The sequence below is a fragment of the Agelaius phoeniceus genome, chromosome 2 (assembly GCF_051311805.1).
Source record: "Agelaius phoeniceus isolate bAgePho1 chromosome 2, bAgePho1.hap1, whole genome shotgun sequence".
NCBI classification, from domain to species: domain Eukaryota; kingdom Metazoa; phylum Chordata; class Aves; order Passeriformes; family Icteridae; genus Agelaius; species Agelaius phoeniceus.
This window is the reverse complement of record NC_135266.1, coordinates 72,091,304-72,115,481: the sequence shown is the minus strand read 5'-3', so window position 1 is coordinate 72,115,481 and position 24,178 is coordinate 72,091,304. Positions and strand designations below refer to the sequence as shown.

The window sequence follows — 24,178 nt, the reverse complement described above, 5'->3', positions numbered from 1 at the left end:
CACTGAAATCTTAGCTTAGTCTTTAGAGCCCGGTTCTCCAGCTATTACTCAGACCACTGTGTACTTTTGATAAATTCAGCACTCAAACTGATTTCAGAGGAAGTGCTGCCCAAGAAGCACAACATCTGAATTGCACTGCGCTGATAAAATGTTGCTTATGTGGATGCAACTTTTATCAGTGATATGACAAAGAAATTGCCAGTACCTGAAATTGCATGGCAGGACTTTTGTTGGTGCAGTTACAACAACCATGAATAACCCTTCATCCTCTATACCTGACCCCATTCTCTGCTGCAGAGAAACTCCAAACTAGAAGTCTGACCCAACAGAAAATGCTGCTGGTCAGCCTCCTGCTGTTGGGACACTTTTGAGGGCTGACACCATGATAGCAAAGAAAAAACAAGCTCTGAGTGATTTTTTTTTTTTTTTGGTCAATGTGTTTAGCCGATAAACTCCCTAATTAAAATCCCCACTTTTTATAAAGGTCTTGATGACTGTGTACATTGCTGAGAGTCCCTGACCACTAATCTGCATTTCAACCCCTACTGTTACCTACTTGGATTTTCAAAATTTAACCTTTACATTCCCGATGCAATGATGTCCCATAACATGCACATACAGACAACTACAAAGGTATAAGGGGACACTTCTCTCCTTCTCTCCCGAAAATTTTTCCCTATCTGGTAATCTTCTGGGAAGGCACAAGTAGGTACATCTTGGACAAAGACCCCCACCATTCCTCTTCCCCAGGGAAAAGAGCATCCTGACTACGCTTCTGCTTTTTTCTTTTTCTTTTTTTTCTTTTTTTTTGGGGGGGGGGGAGGGGAGGGGAGGGTTTGTTTGTTTTCCTTAGCTACACAGTAAGTTGCAATACTTCTTCTTCTGTTATCTCTATATGTTTGAGCTGCCTGGCTGAAATGTAATTTTGCTAACTACTACTGCCTTTTTCTAAACCAGAGAAAACAGATAATCAAAATCTAATAATGTCTTTACAAAAATGCACATTAATTTCCAAATGCAACTTATTGAAAGGTGTGATAAATTAAACAAATAATGATTCTGACTGAGAATAAGTTACAAGGAAAACCTGAGTAGGCTGAGAAGTTGAGAACACAATTACTACATCTTCTCAGTGAAAAGTTTTGATGGGTAATCAGTCATGCTCTTCTGCAAATGACAAGGCTTGAAACTATCAGAATACTTATGCTAGGTCATGTAGGTATCTTTTTATTTTGATCAAGAATATACATTTCTGCATATATTTAGGGGTCTATATAAAATGTACAAATTTCTCTCACTAGCAATGACAGCTATATAACATATTATAATTGGTGACCATTAAACAGCTATTATTTCTGTATAAGACAGTAACTGCCAAATCTTAGGAACTCAGCAGTAATATTAGAAGTGCTTTTCAGTTTATACAAGCCACCAAATATAAAAAGGGCCAAGGGATTGTGACCTAGTAGCTATAAATTATTTCACCACCTTGACCTAACAGAGTAAAAGTCTGGACATGTCTCCACCTAGGTACATGATAAAAAGTAACCACTGCACTTTTTCTTGCTGATAAATAGCAGTTGGGAGAGCATTAATTGAAGTTCATTTATCACCAATACTAAATGAGGTTAAAAGCTTGTTTTATGTTTCATGGTCATGATCAGTACTTTGTTTTTTTTGCAAACTGTTGCGACAGACACAGGATTATGAAACTGGATAAATAAAGTATCCCAGAGGAAATTTATTTATTGCTTTCTTTCTAGGTTTTATAAAAAGATTCTGAAGTTTCAAGAGAGCCCAGTGATCCCCTATTGATCCAACAGCAACAATTTCCAACAGTGATACCACAGCAATAGCTACCATGGAAATGACTGCTTTTACTGCAGAAGAAAGCACACTTTCAGTAATTGCATCTTCAATCACAAACAAACAAGAATTATTAAACCAGTACAATTCAAGAAAATTTCCATCTATTCCTTTGTAATTAAATGCAAATTGCACTATATTCTTTTTTTTTTATATCCCTCTGCCTCCTCTGCCACTAACATCTTTTCTTTTTAATTAGCCTTTGAGTACACCCCACATAAATGAATGGATTATCTATCCCTAGAACATCAAGGGCAATTCGACCAGTGGTCTGCAAGACAGCAAAACACAATCTATGAAACAACTGCAAAAAAAGCCCGCTTAAATTACACTTATATACACAAGCAAAGCAGAAACAATCAATGCAATACAACTATGGCCAACATTTACATAAGTTTTAGCTGTTTGGAGGATAAGCTCCCTTTTCTTTTCCCCTTCCTCCCCTCAAAAAAAATTGTATGGAGCCACAGCTGAAAATTTTGCAAAGCGCTGCTTCTGAGGGGAACTCCCTAAAGGAATACCACTGCACTACACCAGTGTAAGCTCACAGAATAGATGCAGGAAATACTATGCATTTTAGTAAAGAAAAATCACATTACTGTACCCTGTGACATAGTAAAAGTAACCCCCATTAGCAACACAAACTGCTGTGGTGAAACACTAATTTTAGACGTTTTAAAAATTGGGAAAAAAATATATAATTTTCTACTTGGGATCTGTGAACACCAAAGCAATTCCGGTATTCTAACTAACAAATACACCTATAAAACCACATTAAGTGGTCAGGCTATATAGATACAAAGAAAATTTAGCCATCTATTTTCTAAGGCCTTTTAATGCAGGTTTGCTTCATTTAACCTGATCCTTGAAAGCCTGCTTATCGCAATCAATGATAAAGCATAAAGCTTTCCCTCTCAGCAATATGCTTCACCAAGATTAGCGAGTTCACCTTGATAATATCCACATTTCACAGATAAGGAACAGATACAAAGCACTTAAGTCGTGTAGAAGCATAGGGCAGGACTGGAAATGACAAGCGGATCTCATGATTCTCAGATCTGTTCCTCAGCCTCAAGGATTTCCTTCATCCTCTCCTCTAATTCATTTCCAAATCCAAATCAGCTAACATATTTCCAAATGGCAGAGGGGAGGAGTTTGCAGGGAAATGTACTTCCTTTGCAGAAATAGTCTTATCACTCATATAAAAATGCAAATGTGCTAAAACCAGAAAACTGTTTCCTCTAGTTTTTTGGTGACTCGATACTTGAGGATGGTGGATGATGCTCTTATACTGCCCATTCTTTCCTTCAGCATCTGAACCGGAACTACAAACTTGTAGTGTATAGCGAAGGGGTATTCATATTCTCTGCTTCTTTTAGATGTATAGATATTAATAAATCCTAAATAAATCCCTACGTATTTTCTGAATTGACTCAGAACACCCCAGAACAAGTAACAGGTCTAAAAAATATATAAATTTCCTGTTATTTGGGAAAATTCCCTTTATGTGGGCAAAATAAGGGACTTTTTTTCTTCTTTCAGGCTATCATTGTAATACTCACTGGCTGATCTCAAAAGCCACATGATAACCACAGGTTGGAAGTGGAACTTCATGTTAACAAAGCAAAACTTAAAAAGCCAGAAGCCTCTGCCTCTTTTCAGAGTCTCTCCAAAATGTGGTCTTCTGGTTCCTCACTCTCTCCACCCTTTCAGAGCAAAGCTTCATTGTCCCTGCCCAAGCCCAAGTCCAGCCCTCAGCAAGTCCCAGCAGCAGACACAAACCCCAGCCTGGGACAGGTGGAGCTGCCTTCGGCAGCTCTGCCAACTATTACTTCCCAGAGAATGGGGTGGGGGCAAGGCTGCTGGGCTTTCCCCCAACACTCAGCTGGTCTCCCAGCCTGCCACAGCATCCTGGCACCAGCAACATGGCAGCTCCAGACGTCAGAAAGGGACAATGCAGGTGGCTCAGGGGAGATTCTGCAGCTGCTTCTGCTCACTTTGGAAATCTCATCCACCTAGCATTGAGATGGATTCTCAGTGCCAACAACTCAACACTGCGTTTATGTAAGAAACTAAATCACATGGGAACAGTGCTGTTCTACTTTCTGGGGCACTATTTATTACTCCTGATCCCAGGGTGAGCAACACCTGGGTATTACTGAGGTGCCACTGGACAGCTACAGCAGAGTCAAATATGGGACGCTCTGGAAAGGCAGAGGTGCACAAATGCACTAAAGAAAGGGTGCAGCTTGCCCCAGGCTAACTGCAGTGAAGTCCACCTGAGCTCTCCCTGTCACCATCCAAACCATTTCTGAGAGGATGACAGTAACTCCTATATTATCCTACAGTTTTCAGAAATGGCTAATTTTATTAAGAACTGCAGAGTTACTTGGTCTAAAATTCAAGCCAATCCAGAATTCAGATTATTGTCACGACTGCTTTGTTTTTCTTCTTTCGAGTAGCAGATACAGCAACAAATGATTATGGGCTGCACCCAAGGGATGACAGCTCTGCTGCTGGGAGTTGAAAGAGTTTTTGCTGCTATAGGAAAATATTCCTGTCATTTGAGGGCTCCCTGCTGCATTATTGCAGCAATGGATTCTGCAATCTAGGTTTGTAGCAATGAGCAGTGGTTTCTAGTCTAGCTCTGGGCAAATGCATCTGGAAGTCACTCACTGAGTGACTGCGGGGACATTGTGTGAATGCACCCTGACTTGTGTAGAGCAGCTCAGAGTTTAGTGCAAATCCAGTGTTGTTTGGTCTACCTGAAACCTCAGTTTTCTGTAAGAAGCTGTTCAGACCCTGTGTCAGGGTTCTGCTGCTCTGTCCTGAGGCGCTATAGTCAGCGAGACCAGAGTGCCACTGGAGTAGTGAGCCCTCACTCCACATTATGAGCCCCTTAGGAGTAAACCCAGTTTAAGAAATCTCCCCCACTACTTCACCTAATTATCCTTCACAGTTTATCATATTTACAGTAATACACAATAGGTTGATTAAGCTACACTCTAAATTGCACGTGGATGAACCAGAGGTGAATAAATCCACAAAGAAGAGTTCAGAGAGCTGAAAGCAGCTAGCTTCCAGCAGGTGTGCTCATGCCCAACCCCACAGCACTCAGGAACTTGAGGCATGTACTACAGATGATCACCCTCAGATCCTGGCTGCTGCTTGCTCCTTGCAGGCACTGAACACGATGACATCCCGCTACTGCCCTTTGGTCCTTCACTAGGAGGACACATTTTGAAGCTACAAATAGTGAGGACAAACAGTGAGGACATATCTGAGTCCTCTGTATCCCACCCCTAAAGGTCTTCTTCCTCTTCATCTTTACAAGCTGTCCCCCAAGTTAAACCCTGTGTGCTCAATATTCAGAGCCCTGTCCAGGACAAACCAGCTCAACTCTGCCAACAGCTGAGCACTGGGCACTTTATGATGCACTGGGCACTTTTGGACTAGCTGGGACCAGTGACTTTTATATGGCATGAACATAAATGAGTTGACAGACAGGTCTTAGAACATGTAAAATATTGTCTGCAAATAAACTGTGACTCAATCGTAATTACAGCAGAGTTACCTCTTCACTGTAATTTATCATGCACTTATGGTCATGCAGATAAGGTACTCAAGTAATAAAAAGTCTGGTGTACTGTGAAGCCAGATGCCAGCAAGGCAACCTAAATACCAAATGATCTAAGAGTTTGTGAAAGACTAGGTGAAATGTCAAGTAACTTGATTCTTACTTTTTTGTAACAAATTCAGAACAGTGTTTTGTTCAGGCAGCATTAGTGGCTGACACATGCCAGTCTAAAACAGACTAAGTTTTCATTATTCCAGTGACATGGGGCTCTTCCTTCATGAAAGCAAAGACTCTGTGAAACACTCCAAACAAGTACAAGCTTGTACTTAATAATCTCTTCATGCTATTTAAAAGCAACATATTGAATATAAATGACAGTAGCATGAAGCAGACAGTGGCAAAGCATGGGATGTCACAGGTGAGCTTTGGTGACTCACACCTCTGTAGCTTCAGAAGTGCTGAGGCACAGATCCACGCTGCACTTAATTAGCTCTTCCCTGGGAAACAACCTCTGTCAGGACCAAAAACCAAGAAATCTCCCCTGCTTCGGTCCAAATCTTGCATTTTAGTGAAACCAACAAAGTGAAGTGACAGGAACTCAAGACTCAATCACGTAAGCAAAAAAAAACAACGCAAAATATCAATTCTGATGAACAAATAGATGTCCTTGCAGGAATACTGCAAAATCAGCTTTACAGTAGTGGAGAAACATAAGGTAGAAATATTTAGTTTCCATATTTGGGAAAATATAGAGATGGTCCAAATTCCACAGATTTCATTTGCTGACTAATCTGTCAGATAAGTGAGTAAGGAAATAAACTATACTTGCTTCCAGCTACAGCAGCTAGTCCCGAAAAGAGAACTTATTTGAGCCTGACTGGTTAGGACCTCCTAAGCTTTATATCAAAGTAAGTCTTCAAGCTTTAGTGGCTGTACTGGAATACATACTGGCTTATACATGAAATCTGGACAGAAAGGCAGATCCACGAAACATGGAAACAGTGTAGAGTTGTCCATCAACACAGTGTATTTAAGATTCAGACAAAATTTTGAAAATGTATGATGTCCATGGCTCCACACTACATCTCAAATGATTGTTGAGAGTGAAATAAGCACTCAGCCATCACAGAACAACTTGCTGGGCAGGTACAGTTCTGCAACGCTGAGGTGTAAGGTAAAAATGAATTGTAGTCAAAAGTTCAAACCCCAGTGACCTCATTGTGTGAGTATGTGGCATTCATAAAAGTGCCTACAGGCTGAATAAATTCCAATTAAAAAATAACCTGGCATAAGTATCTTTGGTGCCAAGCTAGCTCCATGCTGAGGGAAGCATGCTGTAAAGCAGGAAATTGAATCCTCCAAAGAAATGGTAGGAAGAAACTATACCACTCTACCTGTTTTGCAGTCACTCTGAGTGCCACAGCTTTAGGCTGTGTATGAGATGAGAAACAGGCATGGAAAAAAGAAATAACAGACTTTATACCCCTTGTATAGCAAGATAAAAGCAGACCCTCTCCTGCACAGAGGATTCTGAAGTTTCAAGAGAGCCCAGTGATCCCCTATTGATCCCCTATTGGAAGCTCCTGCTACCAACCCACACCTACCACCTCCAAAAATTTTGACTTTTTCCATTAGAAGAGAGGTCTGCCTGGATGCAGCTATGCCACAGCTTTTTTTATGAAGCACAGGGGCTCCAGGCAGTGCTCACAGCAGAGTGAGGTCTTAGAGCCAAGGAGCCTGTTCCCTGGCCACCACTTCTCCATCTTTTGCTGGGATCCATTCCATGGATCCTGTCCTGCCTGCCCATTACACAAACCCAGAGCTGCCACCAGTGCACACTCTGTATTTTAGACAACTGAAGCAAGCACTAAAGGACACTCACAATTACCCTAAAAATGTTATAATATAAAGAGAAAGCTTAAATTGCATGTTAGATAATAACAGAATGTGGTGTTAAAACTAAAAACTGCAGTAACTTTTATCCACCCAAAGTACACACATTCATGTAAAAACTGTACTGGTTTGTTGGGAACTAAGGGGAAGGACAAGATTAATTTCTTCTGGGTCATGATGGCAGCTCACCACTAGATGGTAGATGAGTAGCACTAATTCCACCTCCCATTTTACTCCTGAGAAATACAACTGGCATCTATCCACACTAGGACTCTTGCCTCTTCTGGCAGTGTGAAAGCTTCTCCTTGCATATAAGTGAGAGTTTTGGAAAATACGGATGGCTGGAGTAATTCTATGGTTCCAGAAGAGGAATAAACTCTGAGCCCAGACATTTATACACACTGAGTTTATTTTTTCAATCTTACCATTGCTGCAAACACAACAGTAAACAAAATTACTTTTCTCCAGCAGAAGGACAATACTGATAAGCTCTGTAACCACTTACAGTTAGTCTGCAAAAACTGTGCCAAGCCTTTAAAAGTAGGACAGCTTCACAGACATTTTAAAACTTCACAGCATGAAAGGCTGAAGCTTGTGCAGCTGCAGCATTGCCTTGCCTATCTCATACCTAAGGTCTAAGATACTTTAGTCAAACTGAGGTGGCTTAAAAGATATGTCAGCTTCATTCTGTGAATGACTTGCATATTTATACAGATCCAGATGGGTATTTGCCACAGTGAGCTGGGGCTGAGCTAGGCCTCACTGCTTCAGACAGATGCAGGGTATGTCTGACAGCTTTTCACCAAGGCTACCAAATCATTGCAACTTCTCTGGTGCCAACTCACACCATATTTTAGGTGGGGGCACAGTGTTATCACGTGAATTTACCTCAGAGGTGCTGCAATATATCCATTTATCCATTCACTGAGAGTATGAAATCACTCATCAGGTGCAGTGAGAACAACCGTGTCTTCACCAAAACAACAGTAGCAAAAGACTCAGCCCAGTGTCTAAAGTACTGCTGTCTGCAGTTGGAAAGCAAAGGAATAAGCAAGCAGTTTACCCTCAGTATGGTCATCACTGCACAGGGAAAACACTGGATACAACTGAATGCTTAAACCTCTGTGCTGTGTCTTTCACACACCACTGCTCTACAAATATTACCATGTTCTGCAAGGTTTCCACAGGCAAAGTGTTTTACAGTAAGTCAACACTACTTCAGAATACACGGACGCTTTAAAATTAAAAAGACCTTTCAGTTGTGAAGAAAACACAGTCAGACCCTGCTCAGGCTGGTAAAGTCTGACAAGGCCACATGACAAGGTGGTGTATCTTCAGGGTGCAATGAACTGCCCTTGAAAACATACATGAATACCTTTGCTGCCAAAACTTCCTTTGATATTAATGTGCAAAGAAAAAATAATTGTATATTAGCATCCAAAGAGAATATTTAAAGGAAATAATTGCTGTCAGCATATTTTAGCAATAACAAGCTGCAGCAGCCATTACTTTGCATTGTTTTGCATTAATAAAGACAAAACCCAACAGGGAATATACATCGCTTTTGAAGGATTTTTCTTTCTTTCTTACCTCTTCCTTTTTCTCTTCAGTACCAGAGGCTAAATTGAGGCTCAGCTGAGAGTGGCTGCTTATGCCACTGTCTTCGTTTCCATCATCATAATACACAGTTTTCACTGAGTCCTGGAAGCAAACAGGATTCCTGCCCAGCTTCAGCCCCGGTACCTCAACTCTCTCCTCGCTCTCCGATGAGCTCAGTGACAACGTGCTGTGATGGTTTGGACACTGGAAATTCATACTGCACTTGACCTTCCCTGCAGTTGGACTTTGAGGCTTTGGAGTAGTTGGCCGGACTGGAACATGAAGGTTTTCGGCTTCATCTGTACACTGCTGAGTAGCTTTTGGTTCATCTGAGTCCGAATAAAAGACTTCATTGGGAAATGGACTAATGTCATCCAGAGTAGGTGAAAAGCTATCAGAGTCTGGGATACCTGATGACGTCCTGGGGCTTTTATCCTCAGTGACAGCTACATTCATTTCAGCCTTTTTATCCTGAGCAATCACAGGGCTTTGCAGGCAAGGTGTTCCTGGCAAGGAAGAGTCTGGACTGGATACTGAGGAGGTGCATCTCTTCCTGTCATGGTCCGTGCTGCTGGAAACCCTGCGGGAGTAGTCATCGTGCAGCCTGCTGTTTGACCTTGTTCTCTGGGACAGCTCACTGGGAGAGGGAGCCACGTTCTTGGGGCCATCCTTCTTCCTTGCAACATCTGTAACGTTACTGACGAGTTTCAAAACTCGATCAAAATCCTTTGCTCTGATAGGGCTCTTCCATCGCTTGGATCGCCTCTCAGGGTTTCCATCACTTTTGTCGGAGTCAGCAGAAGGAACACTCGCAGTCCTTGCTGGTATCTGTTTTTCATTTGCAACCTTCAGATCAGCAAGGTTTGAGGTGGACTTCCGTTTGAATGAGCTTTTCTTCAGAAAGTTCAAATTATCAGAACTTTTGCTTCTCCAATAAATGATCCTGTTGTTTTCAGAGTCTTTCACCAGAATTTCACAGATCTTTGGCTCTGCAATGACAGGTGACATTGGCCTAACACAGTTGTGGCGACTCTGAATTTTATCTGTGTCTAACAAGTTGATGCGGCCAGCTCCGTAAGCCCTCCTGATGCTGCGTGAGCGATGAGTGTTCCTCAGGAAGGACTCATCACTCTCCTCCACATCAGAGCAGTCAGAAGCCAAACCATCCACTGCATTCTGGAAATCATGGAGAGGCCCTGAATAGGAATACCTGTTAGTCTGAACTTGCACCACTGCTCCATTTGAACCATGTTTGCCTATGCTGTTGTCATTTACAACGTCTGAGCATTCCCTTGTTTGAGTTCCTTGCTGAACTGAAGATTTCAGCTTCTTGAAAGATCCCATCTTTCTGATAGAAGAAAAGGCATTCCACGTGGATGAGTTGCCCATCAAAACCAGAGAACGGGGCCTGTCAGAGCTGGAATTAGCCCGTTTCCGAGGGGTGGTGAAAAAGCGCATGATTTTGGAAGGGCTGAGCTTGTCCTCTTGAAATTCCTCCTCAACATTGTTGTCGGTGCTGTGTCTCCCATTATGACTGGCACAGGTAGTCTGGCTTTGGGGTTCTTTATTATCCATAACTATACAAGTAACGGTGGTGCCATTTCCACAGACATTCGGAAATGTTGTCATGCTCTCGATGCTGTAGGCATGGAGGCGGAGGCTGGGGTAGCTCAAAGCAACACTGCAGTCCCCACCAGCTGACCTCGCTGCCTCCCCGTCATCTGCTGCACCTTGGTTTGCCTTGCCTTCACATCGACTGGGTGAGCTGAGCTCCTCAGGTGGTGCTGCCTGCATCAAGAAAACAAAAGCCAACATTAAAAAGTTTTCTTACAAAGTCCCCTACTAAAAGAAGTTTCAGCTACATTGTAGGAAATAAAGACACAAACAAAATGAAGGAGTTCTTCTATGGTGAACAAAGGTGTGTGGCAGGGGTGCAGAGAAGGCATTTGTCACTCCCTCAAAGTATAATTGCATTTGTCAGCAATTTAAGAGACCAGAATAATTTCAATATGTACTTGTTTCTCTAATGCTAATCAGCTAATAAATTCATTATGACTAGCACAGCTACCTTACAATAGTAAATACAATCCTCATATGCACGTAGGAGAAAGAAACTCCCAGTAACACCAATCCAGTCTTCCTTCTCATGTGCTCAGCACTGAGCCCCAAGACACATGAGAGGTTGTCATCTAAAACACATTCATCAAGGGACACCTAACTCTCAAACAGGAGGCAAGGAAGAGGAAAACAGACATAATTTTTCCTAGACTTGCTTCTGTTGGAAGTCTGTGTGACACTTGACTGACTTGTCTGTCCCCTGGCACATAAAATTCTAAGAAATTACATCAAGTGCACAGCAAAGTCTTTTTCCCTACAAAAGAAAACAAGAATTAAAAGCAATACATCCAGAAGCCACCCTATGCTATGGTGACAACAAAATGAAAACTTAAACCTGAAAGTGACTAGAGCATTTGGGACATGCTGTACAGGATCTCCTCCTCAGCTGAGCCTGGGCAATCCAGCAGACCAGATCACAACTCCAGTGCCTGGGAAAGCTGTGGGGGGACCACCGGCCATGTGTCTCCTGCCCCAGCCAGGGGTCTTAGCCAGGCAGACGTTTTCCCCACCGTGATAAACAATGCCCCGAAAACCACTGGGATGCCCAGTCTGAAGCTGGATCCACCTTAAAAACAAAGCTTATGCACGGTTCTTTCAGCAAGGGACAGTGGGATCTTCGAAAACTTGCCACTGTCGGCGGGGTCATGGGGGCGGCAGGGGGAATTTCCCCCTCACCCGAAACAAGGAAAGAACGTGTACAGCTGTGCTTTGGGGAAGGCGGCAGACCCCGGACCCTTCTTTGTCTCTTTCCCATCGCAAGGGCCGCGGGGGCTGGGAGAGCAGCGGGGACGGGGGCTCGGGCGAGGCGGAGGCGCAGCGGCAGGAGGTGCAGGAGCCAGCCGGGGGTTCCATCGCGGGGACACCGCCGGCCGCCCGGCGGGACCCGCACAGCCAGTCCCACCTCCACGTGAAACGCGGCAGCTGCGGAGCCCTGCCCGCTGCCTTTCGGGCTGCTCCCTCCTCCTGCGCGCACTTTCAAAGTTTTGCGAGCCTCTGCTCCTCTGCGGATAAAAGGATTTACTCGCGCTTCAGCAAGACGCCTGGAACATCCCCCGCCGCAGTTTTAATCCCCGCTAGTGACGGGGTCGCGGCGGAGCCTGCCGGGCAGCAGGGCAGGGCAGAGCCGGGCCGAGCCCCGCCGCCGCGGCACCCGGGCCGGACAAAAGCCCGCCGGCCACCCAACCCTCGGCTGGCCCTTGAGCCCTGGTACCGCTCGCAACTTTCCACGCGGAAAGAAAACACCGAACGATAAACGAGCACAAGACGCTGCTCTCGGCAGAGAAGTTCCCAGAGAAAGCGGCTCTGGGAGAAACTGCACCTGAGCGGGCAGAAGGGGCGCGGGTGGGGGGAAGGGAGGGGAAGACGGGAGAACAAACACAACGAGATGAGATTAAAAACCCAGCTCGTAGCGTGGAGCCCACAACAGCAGCCCCGGAGCAGCGCCCTTACCTAGGGAGAGCCGGGGCTCGCCGCCGCCGCGCGTCCCGGCCGCTGCCCGCTCCCGCATCGCTATGGCAGCGGCGCCCGGCGGGGCGGGGCTGCTCCGGCCGCCCCCGCGCCCGGCAGGGTCCGCTCCGCCCGCCCCGCTGCCTCCCGCCGGGGCTCCGGCGCTGCCGCTCGCTGTAAGGAGCCTGCCTGCCTTCCCACCGGCCGAGGAACAAACGGCCGCGCAGCGATGGTCACGTTTAGGAGCTTAAAAATTTCCTGGATGGTGCCCCGCCCCGCCTCTCCGTCCCTAGGTCCGTATGCCCCGCTCACGAGTGCAGTTTGCACGGCTCATTGATCAAACTCACGCTTGGTTCCCAGGCTCCATTTCTGTCCAAAACCTGGACAACTTTTTGGCTTGCTGCTATTCGTCAAACTTAACAGAAGAAACAACATTTTATGCACAATCTGAACAGAGTTCGTATACCACAAGGAAAAATTTGTAAGACAGTGTCTAAAAGCCCTGTGTCATGACTCCTGGCAAAGACCTGTACAAACTGGTAGCCCTTGCTTAGAAAGTTTATTGTTCAAAAAAATATTTCTACACTTGGACTGGAACTGTAAATATAATTTCAACAGTTTTATTGAAGCTCAGGTAGGATACCAAGAGAAATTGGGGCAAGACAGACTGGATGGCAGAGCAGATGCCCTAAAGAGCTAGCAAAGGCCATCAGCCCCAGTGCCTCTCCTCCGAGACTGGTGTGACTGCACATGCAGTGTAATTAATTCTCTGGAGAGCAGTACAGACACACTCTCAAAGGCAAGGTATAGTTAGGGGGTGATGCAAACAAATGGGCTTAAGGGATGCAGGTCAAATGAGGTAGCAAATAACTAGGAGTGACCACAGAAGTCTCCAGCAGTCAGCAGCAGCAGGCACAGCCTGCCACCAGCCCTGCTCTTGCAGCCACAGCTTTCTGGTACATCCCATGGAAGGAGTGAGTTTGGAATAATGACTCAAATGAGGGGGCAAGGTGGTTGCTTTACAGTGCTGGGCATGGGAAGCAAAGAAGAAATAAATGCAGAGCCTCCCTGGTATCTCTAAGGATTTGTGCTGGTCACTTAAAAACTTCTAATAGCGTTATTCAACCCCAAGTTTCAATGGGTTTGTGTTTCTATGTTCCTTTAAGTTTCTTTCCAGAGATATCCAAGGTATATGCATCACACTCCTTTGGAGTATACTTTTTAATCCACAACCTCTGCTTTCTCAGAGAAAGGAATCTTAAGTTCCTCAGGTGTCCTCTATCGACCAGCTGGACAAAAAGACAAAGCACAAAAAACTGTTGAGCTGAATTGAGCCACTAATTTGGGTCTTTCCTTTATCCAGCCAACAGTGTTTTGGAAACTTAAAAAATAACTGATAATTGAGATCTGAAACCATCTTTTAAATGTAGTTGAAGTTCATCAACAGATTAAACAGGCTTGAAGAGCTAGAAATTATCAAAGAAGGTATTGGCAGATTAACAAAGTGCTCACAAAAACTTAATTTCCTTAGAAAGCCACACTAAAACTCACTTTAGATAATAAGAATTTACATTGCATGTTGTATTTTTTAAATGTCACTACATTTAAGGAAGAAAATACTTAGAAACTTGCAGATACAGATATAACTGTATCTAGTCAATTAGACATTTGTCAAGTTTCTGAAAGTATATAGTTTTAATCTTCCAGACTTGTTCATCGTAGCTTTTCTGCTGGTAGTGCAGTAAAACCCTCTTCTAAATCTTGCAGGTTCACTGATTCAGTCAGCCCTTCCACATGTGCATACTATTCAGAGAAACTTGGATGCAGTGCACTAAAGAGTGTGTCTGAGAACAGGATTAACTTCCTGTACTGGAGACCAATAATTAACAAAATCTTTTCTTAATCTGATTTTTTTTTTGAAGGCTGAAAAATTGTATATAGTGTTCAAGTGCCATCACACCAAGGTCTAGTAAACTGATGCAAAACAGAATTTATCAACTGAACTGCCATGAGAAAAAAGGCAAACCCCTTTTCCAGCTATAAACTTAAACCCTTTCAGTTTCATACAAGCCATAGTATCTCCTCAAAGTTACAAACCAAAGTTTCAGGAGATTAGTCCTTCCTATATTAAGGTTTTTCTACAATCCTAAAAACGCAAAATGAGAGTACTATTACCATTTGCCATTGAGAATCCTTGCTAATGCAAACAAATCCATAACACTTGCATGGGTATTTCTGGAAGACTGAGCTATATACTCTGTTATTTACAGACTAATGTTTTGCCTCCAGATGAACAACAAAAGCTGCAGTGAGCAGAGAGGCAGTGCCAGCAGTACATGTTATGGTTGACCAAGTACAGCAATTTATGAAGGAAGGAACTTCCAGAAGAAATTCCAGATTGGTACATGCGTGAGATTTCTAATAGTGATTTGACATCACACTTAGCGCAACAAAAATGAAATGCTTGTTTTAGAAGCTCTAAGTCTGTTCTTTAAAAGAGGTTTAAGGCACATGTGACAAGGAGTGAGAAGGATTATTCCAAGTGTAATACAGGTGGGAAAGGATTACAAAAAATGTGACATGGGAGAATGAATATAGAGTTTTAAAGATGAAGGAACAACCTCTCCCAGGTTTTAATTGGTAGTGATACATCTCTTAGATTTTTCAGAATAGCAAAGGGCACATTTATATCATGAAGTCACATACATAAATCTGAAAAGTCTGAATAAGAATGCTTCTATCTACTTAGTTTAGAAATCCTCTCTTCCACTCCTGCAACAGTTATTTCTTTCATGTTTATTTTATAAATACTTTCTAAAAGTCTGCTTCAAAGTAGTAATTTATTTTTTTTTACAAAGGACTCTTAAAATAGAGTACAAACAAAAAAAGCCAGAAAGAATAACTTCAGAAAAACATAAAAGCACTTGTCCTACTTCCACAGCTACTGGGCAAGATGGCAAAGGAAGTGACTCTCTAAGATATACGCTAAATTAATGAATGACCAAATTTAATTATTAAGATGCAGAATTGCTGGAAAAATAGATCCCCTTGCTTTAAATGACAGTGTCTTTTCCAGGCTGCAGTACATAACTAAGGCTCCAGTTGTGCAATTTGCACCTTCCTTTTAGATCCCAGGCAAAGTCTCTTCTGCAAGCAATTAACCCCCAAGGAATCTTTACATACTGACAGGTCCCACAGGGGGAATTAAGCTGAGTCATATATCTATTGAAGTTAAGGGCAACTCCCCCAACAACTTCACTGGGAGTAGGAGCAAGATCTCAATTTTTTTTAGTTAGAAATGAGTGAAGAGTAGTATGTTTGTGTATGTAAGCTCAAACTAATATAGGCAGCTAATTATTGTCATCTGTTTTTTTAATATATAAACGATGTGAAATTAGGGTAGGATTTTTCCATTTTTGTATATCTGCAAGCAAATTAATAGTAATAAATGGAAACGGACTTTCCAAAGCCAAGACCTTTGTCATCTTGGCACTGAAAATATCCAAGGTGACAAAATTAATCACATTGCTAAGAAAAACACTGAAAGGACAGCCTGAGCTAAACTGCTGCATCAACTTTCTGATTTGGCCAGTGAAAGTCCCCATTGCCCACATGCATGAGGCTGGTGTGCAGCTTCCTAAAGGCGCTCCCGCTTGCATTTACTTTGCTGCTGATAAAAGCAATTACTGACCCAAGTGAGAAAAGTTTATCACAGTTTGGTATAAATCACAATACACAACAAACTGTTTTCCCCTCTAATCTTCTTTTAAATGTGCTTTGCAAGGCTGAGCTTGCTCAGCTCTCTTAAACACAGGGACCTAATTTAGAGAGAGCACAATAACCCACTGGAGTGACGCCATCAATGAAAAATGACCCTTGTGTACCAGGTTACCATTATCCCATCTCTGAGTTGCTCTTACTCACCCACCTACACCACTACAGCTGCATGCAACTTAATGATGGCTTCAGCCTTTCAGGCTGCTAGAATGCCATTTATAACCCCACGGGGTCTGACTGCGATGCTATTCTTCTTCCCCTCCTCAAGAGGCATTATTCAGACAGCATGACATGGAGAGATGGCTGGTACTACAGAAGAGCAGTTTCCAATAAACAGATTATTGTGTTTTAACATAAAGAAGACTTCCAGTTACCAATTAGGAAGGCTGAATTCCACCTTTATTTTGTGTCCCACAAAGTATAAGAAGTAGGAAGAGAAAGGACTGTGGAGATGAAAAGTTGACAGAAATAGGAAGGAAAAGAGATTAGTCAAGAATTTCTTTCTTTTCTTCCCCCCCCCCCCCCCCACTATATATTTTTCATTTTCTTCTTATCTTGAAAAATGTTAGATTTTCTGTTAGATGGATGTACATTAAAGTGATATGGACTAGTTGGGAAAAACGGGCAAGATTTCAGACTTGGAGTCGTCCACTCTGCAGCCGTTTGCTTTCTCTTCCTGGTCTGCTCTAGCTGCCATCCTTTCCTATGTCACACTCACTGCAGAATCTGATGGCTCCGCAGCCATTCTGTATTTATTTTCCTTGCTCGAAATAATAGCATGTAAAAGTGACTATTAGCAGCTCTTTATCAACCTTCTTCCCCACCCACTTAATTACCCTGCCATCCTCTCTTCCCTATTCAAAACTGTTCCTCCAAAATTACCTGAGGATATGAAGGCACTTTGTTATGCAACAAGGAGGGGGAAAAAAAGATGGAAAAATAAATACACAGAGAAAGGGTCTTGAGGAGTGGGCTGAGGACCACCTGCAGTGGGTGAATGAGTGAATGAGAGGCTGAAGTGAAAGCGAGGAGAATTTTTGTGTGTGAGCCATAGCAAGGGGCCGTGCCGTGTGTGGGTTTATTTGATTTTGGAAGGATGATGCTTCTCCCTGGGCTCAGGGAGGAATCACAAGCAGCACTCAGTGCTCACTTAAATCATTGAGCAGTGCTGAAGGGAGGACAGATACAGCAATGCTGCAGAGGCACAGTGTCCATCAGATACTAGAAAAGTGAAGCAGGTAGTGGACTGTGTTAGGAATGATCGCTCAGTAGTAGAAATTATGCAAAGATACATAAGATCATCTTGCTTCTCATGCTTATTATAACAAAATAACAGGTCAACAGAATAATTAGCCAGTGTGACATTACAGAAATTCCCACCTGGTTACAGTGTGGCTGCAGACTTTAGGTACCTTTGGGCTGGCCAGAGCAAAAAACTCTGAATTACAATTACAGCTTTTGATAAGCTCATGAGAGCAGAACAGTGAATATTTCAGTAAGATTAACCAAACAGGTTGCACTTGGTGGGAATGATTGGAGCATCCTGTTGTTAGGAGGTACCTAGGTAGTATTGATTCATGGCCTTCAAGAACTACACAGTTGCTTGGGATTTATTTCTTAAGTAGTACCAATACTTTTCTTTATTTAGCCTCTCTCCAAAATTACAGACTTGCTATCTTTGTTACAGTCTGAAAAAAAATTAGCATTCATGGCTGTATTTCTTGTGCTAGATGGTTTAATTACTATCTCCACCGTGTTTTTCTTTCAGACAAAAAAAATCATCTTGCTAATTCTACCTTTAGTTTGTCAATTTCTACTTTTTGTTTGAATTTACTCTATCAAGAATGCCTTGGATCTGAAAAGCAAGGAAAGAATAATCTGAGCAAAGCAGGTGACAAGGGCTACAACAACATTTATGTGGTTGGTCTTTTCAATAACATTTGTTCTCTGAATTTAGCCTGCCAGAAAACTTCAAAGCAATTACAAACCTCCATCTAATAGTCATCATTCAGTTTTTCTGCTGTTGTAGTAACTAATTTTCTTCATTATTAGTACTAAACTCAAGAATATTTTTTAAAGCATGGATGATCACATTAAGCAAACTGTCTGTTCATTTTGTCCAGAAAAGAAGTTACCTAATTTTAAAGATGCAGAAAACACACAATGCCACTCACTTGAAAATTTGTCTGGACAGAGAATCAGACAAAATTTTATAAATTTTGGACTAGCTTACTTAAAGTTGTTTTAAAGAGACCCGTACATATTAAATTAGAACTTTTTATCTGCAGTATACTCAAAGAAATCTCTTGCAGTCTTACGTTTTTTGTAATATTTCAATTGTTTCTAGGAATCAATACAAATAACACATATTGACTGCCTCTGTAAGATGTGGCAGCTGCACAAGTTAGTCACATTTTGATAGGAAATCAGATTATTTTTAAAACCAGAACTCTGTAGTCGTGCAACTTCCTTACTATTAGAACAGCAAGGAATAAATTCTAGCTTTAGTAGCCTGAGATGGAGTTAGTTATGTATATCTATGCTACCAAATTACATAACTGCCTGAAGTGGGGGAACTGGAAGCAGTGCACCAAGTTTTATGGCCATTGGCTCAGACACCCATATTCCTATAACTAGTAGTAAAACAACTCTGTCTTCTTCTACCACCAAAAGTAATGGTAAATTATCTGAGAAAAAGGAAACACCCATTTCAGGCAGGAGAGATGTCTTTATGACATCTTCCCTGGGGCTGGAGAGGACAGATTCTGGATTTTGTTTCTCTGACCTTGGCAGTTCAGCATACTTTTCTCCGCTTAAGTGCCATATGTGTAAAATATGTGATGATAGGAGTAGTGCCTTATAACCTATGGGTCTGCAAGGACCAATCCATCAATGCTCCTCTGGCACTTTGATGCTTACAATGATGATAGCTATAAAAAGTGTACACATAGGGAAAATAATCCATTATCTACCCATGCAGAGGACAAACTCAAAATTCCATTTTTTGAAAGGAGTTCAGATTCAAGTGGCTGTTTCAAGATTCAACTGACTATTTTGATTATGGTCCATTAATCTTCTAAACTGGAGTTTGCAGATTTGGCTAATAATTTATGTCTTGTAAGAGCACAGGATAGCCCTGAACCTGAAAGATTACACATAGGCTTACTGAAAAAGTTAATTTATGTTGGTGAGCTGTCTTTGCTTTGGTTCCTGTCAGTGGCACTGGTCATTTTTAAAAAGACCTTATGCTTCAGGTTCAGAAAATCAATTGAGGAAAACCTTACCAGCCATTCTCTCAACATTCTGGGGTACATAATTAAACTAATAAGCTGGAAATATGAGCCATGTTTCCAGTTCCAGTACGAAAGGGAGTTAGTTTGCACAAATTCCGTCCTAGGGTCTGTCTTTTATCTAAGCAATACTGAATACCTGAGCCAGATCTCTTCCCACCTCTTGCCTTTCATTACATAATTTAGCAAACTTCATTTCTATGCCAGGAAAGGAGTGGCTGCCTTTTTGTCTTGTTACCATACACTGACCCAGAGATGCTGTTGCTCCCCACAGATCACTTGATCCTGTTCACATAATCTCCTTTGATCTACTTGGTCTCTAAGGATGAAGGTAGAATTGGTGCTTCCTGCCAATCTAAGAGCATGCTACCACCTAAAGGGAGAGATGCTGGACATGCCTTCTGCTTTTTCCTGCCAGGCTGTGAGCTGAAGCAGCTCCCCTGGCTGCACCCGAGCTGTTGCTGGGCAGGAGGTGGAAGTAAGCATCCAAGGGCAGGGGGGGAAGTGCAGGAATGACGGTGGAAATGCTTTCCACAAGCAACAGGACTCCTGAAATGGGTCCAGACTTGAAATTTTTCTCAGGATCTTCTCAAGAGTGCTGTGTATTGGAAGGGGCTGGGGAAACATGCAGTTGCCCTCAGCAATTCCCCATGTGCTGTGTTTCTGCCACAGGTGCCAGAATGTGTGGGTGGGAGGTGGGTATGTGAGTGGTGGTGCTGGGTGGGTGCCTGTAGCAGGTTCATACAGGAGACACAAATAATCTCTGAATTCTGGGGCAACATCACAAACAGTAAGTATATTTCACTGTGTTCTCTGGAAAAGCAGGGAAATACTTTCTCCAGAAAACAGTTAATATAATTTTTTATGATGCATTGTTGTGTCAGACTCAGAGATTATGATCAATCATTATGGTAAATAGACATTTTAAACTGCTTTGTATTCAATCTCTGATTCAGTTTCAATTCCAGCCTCACCACAAAAAAGTACAAATATAATCACAAGGCACAGCAATCAGGATTGCTGTGTACCTCAAAACAACCATTTGTAAAATAACTCAGTAAAGATGCTGCCTAACTCTTTTTTTGATGCAGCAAAAATCTTGGCAGGCCAATCTATACTCGAGTAGTTTATTCAGTCTCATTGGTAGGATGAACACTGCATAGAGGCTAATATTTAGTATTGTGCTGGAATCAGTTGGTTTAAAGCCTGTTTTCACCAGCCTCTGCAGCAGCAGGGAACAGGGCCTCCCTGTCTGTGCCTGCAGCCAAACCATATGCAGCATATGTTCAGCTGAGGCACTGCTGACACCCCCTGTCAGCATCTGGTAATTTTCCTAGCAGCTACAAGACTTACATGAAAGTTTTAACTCTGAAAGTCCTAAAGAGCCACAGACAGTACATTCCAGAATAATTGTTTTAACCAAAGAGCCAGAGGTGCACCTTTGTAACCAGCCAATTTCAGCAGGCTGAAGTATCATCTTTATACTTCACTGTACCAGGCCAAAAGATTCTTTGTTTGTGAGAAATCCTGCTGTTGTTCAGCTCATAAGCAGCTCTTGCTCAGTGTTCAGCCCTCAGAGTTACAGATACTGCTGCCTGAGAAACACTGAAATAACAATCATGCTGCTCCATGCACAGTATTCTATGGCTTGATTTTCCAACACTTAATTGAAGTACATCATACAAATAAAAACTTGGAAATTATTCAAAATTGACTGCTACATCTTTCACTGTTCCAAAGGCTAGGAAACACTTCCTAAGGTTTACAGTAAGACACCATGACTTCTACTAAATCATTCAGCATCCCAATGAAGCATATTCTCTTTTCTCTCTTCTGAGTCTTGCTCCTCTCATTGCCTGGAGCACAAATGCTACAGCACTGTTACTAGTAGAAACCAGCAAGCAATTTTTAGCCAAATCTCATTTTACTGGAACCTCTAAGCTTTTGAGAGCTTATTAGTTCAGATTTAACCTGGTATTAAATGAGAGAGAGTGAAATCCAGGCTTTATAGCAAGTATTAAACAGCTTTGCTAACACATAGTAATGAAAAGCAATTAGCATACGACCAAGTCCAGGCTCATTTCACTTAAACCAGGAACTGTTTTCCCAGGGAGGCTATTGAGTATTTGTGACTACTTTTTGCTGCAGTATTCTTACATGGAATCATGTGATGCTTTCATCCTATGCTGAGAGTTTTGGAAAATACTTCACTGGCATCAGCAACCCACTTTTGTTCTCATAAACTTCTACCTATTTCCTGACGTCCCTTAATGAGTAAACAACTCTTAACTTTTAAGTTGTTAGCTTAGCTAATTATGCTTAAAGTTACAGAGAAACCTCTCTAATTTACCAAAGACTCCTAAAAGCTCGGTTTTGTTTGGGTTTTTTGCTTATTTCCCTAGAAAAGCACAACAGCCAACTTGACAGTCATTACTCCAAGAAAACTGGCAGTCAGCAAGTTGCTTAATCCTCAGTTTACTTGCTGATTTCATACCGCAAGTTCAGTTAGAGTGCATGGCTAGAGCTGTGATCTTGCAAATGGTTTAAGTAGGTGATTCTCTGTTGTTGCATGCTTAAAATCACACTGATCTCAAGAGATAATCTACAATAAATGTGTGTGCACCTAATAGTTAAACTGGGGGAGTAAGGGCAAAGGCCAACAGCGTGATTGTTTATTTTAAAAAGATACGTTTATTAACGCACAGGTGTATTTGAATTAAAGTGAGACTGCTCCAACAGTTCTTAGAGCAGAACTGTGCCTTGGGCTTTGGCCAGCCTTAAGTATAAGCCTGAAAGCAAAATTCAGGTTTTATTTGTATTTCTGAATTTCTCTTTGCAGGTGAAATCAAAGAGTATCTCCTTCCCTGCCTAGCAGGAAAGGCAGGAGCTGCCATTTTGGAAGTAATTTGTCTTGTTTGTAGATGGAATTAAACCACATTACTTAAAGCTTTCAGGTCCTGTCTTTTTCCTTGCAAACAATGGGAGATTATTGTTTTTATCTGCATACAAAACAGTGAGAACAGCTTTTTAGAAACAGTATGTTACAACACTTTTTCAATGCCAAATACATTACAACACAGACCAATGCTCCGTCTTCTCCTGAAAAAAGTTTCGTAGAAAGATAATACTTATTACTGTAATTTTCACAGGCTACACTGTAGTATGGTCACATTAAGATACATATAGTCACTCCATATTTCTCCTGGCTTCCCAAAATGTACACAACAGACCAGTTTAGTAGCCTTTGGCAAAGTCTGTCTTTTAAAATTTCTGAGTGACAGTGGAGGACAGCGCTCCAGCCCAGTGCCATCAGTGATGACACACCAGTACACACAGCCACCAATGGCTCAGCTCTATGGCTGGATGGGCTTCTGCCCAAAGAAGGTGGGTCCAGGAAGCTGGAGTAATGCCAGGGAATTTGCCCCCCAATGACACTGCCAGTGGGATCTCCTTGAAGTCACAGAGTGCAAGCAGTCAGTTGCGTAGTGTGTGAGCTCCACAGAAGAATGCCCAAATGGCTTTGCTAGATAAACTGCACAGATTATCTGCAACTCTGAAAACCATATACACATTAACAGGGGGACAAACCACACTGCAGCCAACACACAAAACTTTAGATATTTTGATATTAGTCTCAGTCATGGTTTTGCACTTAACTGGAAAAACTAATAAAACCATAATTATAAAACGAAATTAATTACCGCCATATATACCTAAATGGTTATGCCTTCCAGCAGCCACTAACTACAATGTCGGCTCTTCTGGATAATATGTAATCTGCATATATGAAAATCCATTGCACAAAATATTGTCCAGTTCTAGTACAAACCTTGTTCCAGAAAACCTGCTTGGTTTTTTGAAAGAGCCTGTTGTTGCCTGGATTCTGGGCTCAGTTTGTTGAGCCCCCTGTAAGCCTTTAAATGCCTCTGGGAGGAAAAGGGACTCAGCATGATCCACAGTCAGTACCTTGTGGGATTGAGCCTTAAGTTAATGTATAACAAACGGCTGCACAGCAGTGTGTGAAATCAGCAAGTTAAACATGCACTTGGAATAACTGTAACACAGAAGGAAGAATATTTACAGGACCATTTCATTAAAATCTTTGTCTTGAAGAGTCTTGTATGCAGCATTCCTATATATTTTCCAATAAAAAGGTAAGGTTTGGGAGTGTGCTGATGAAAGTAAAATTAAGTAGACAAGGCAGAAATAATCTAAAGTTGCAACCAAAGCCTTCTAGTTAGATATGGTGCAGACTGTGATCTGGTTATTATCAGCTGGAATCTACCCTGAGCAAGCTGCACCTGACAGCAAGGACAAAATGGATGACCCAGAATGGTACGCAGTGAATACATATCGGTGAAAGTGAAAATAACAAGGAACCTCAAAACTTTATCACGCAGCTCTAGTACTGGCAGGTGTCAGCAGCAGAGCCAAATGCCAAAATCATACCTGGTGATACTGAAGCAGATGAAAGAGGCAGAACTCAAAGGTACAATTATGTCTCCGAGAGCTGCGAAGTGGCACAGGAAGGCAATGGGGTGTGCAGCAGACACTGCTGGTGGGGAGCGGAGCTATCCCAGTGGCAGAACAGTGTGGAACAGCAGATAGACGC

The 24,178-nt window shown here is 42.3% G+C and overlaps 1 protein-coding gene across 5 annotated transcripts in view; it reads right to left on the bottom strand.

The window, feature by feature from the left end:
* Positions 1 to 24,178, bottom strand: part of SPATA13 (spermatogenesis associated 13) — a 146,114-nt gene that overhangs the window by 34,152 nt on the left and 87,784 nt on the right. For 4 of the 5 annotated variants that reach the window (XM_077173861.1, XM_077173865.1, XM_077173864.1 and 1 more), the window contains exon 2: positions 8,927 to 10,723. In XM_077173861.1, the coding sequence (XP_077029976.1) occupies positions 8,927 to 10,723 (1,797 nt within the window). Of the gene's footprint in view, positions 1 to 8,926; positions 10,724 to 12,502; positions 12,640 to 24,178 lie in introns of those variants that run through there. The other variant, XM_077173863.1, reaches the window with a different exon arrangement.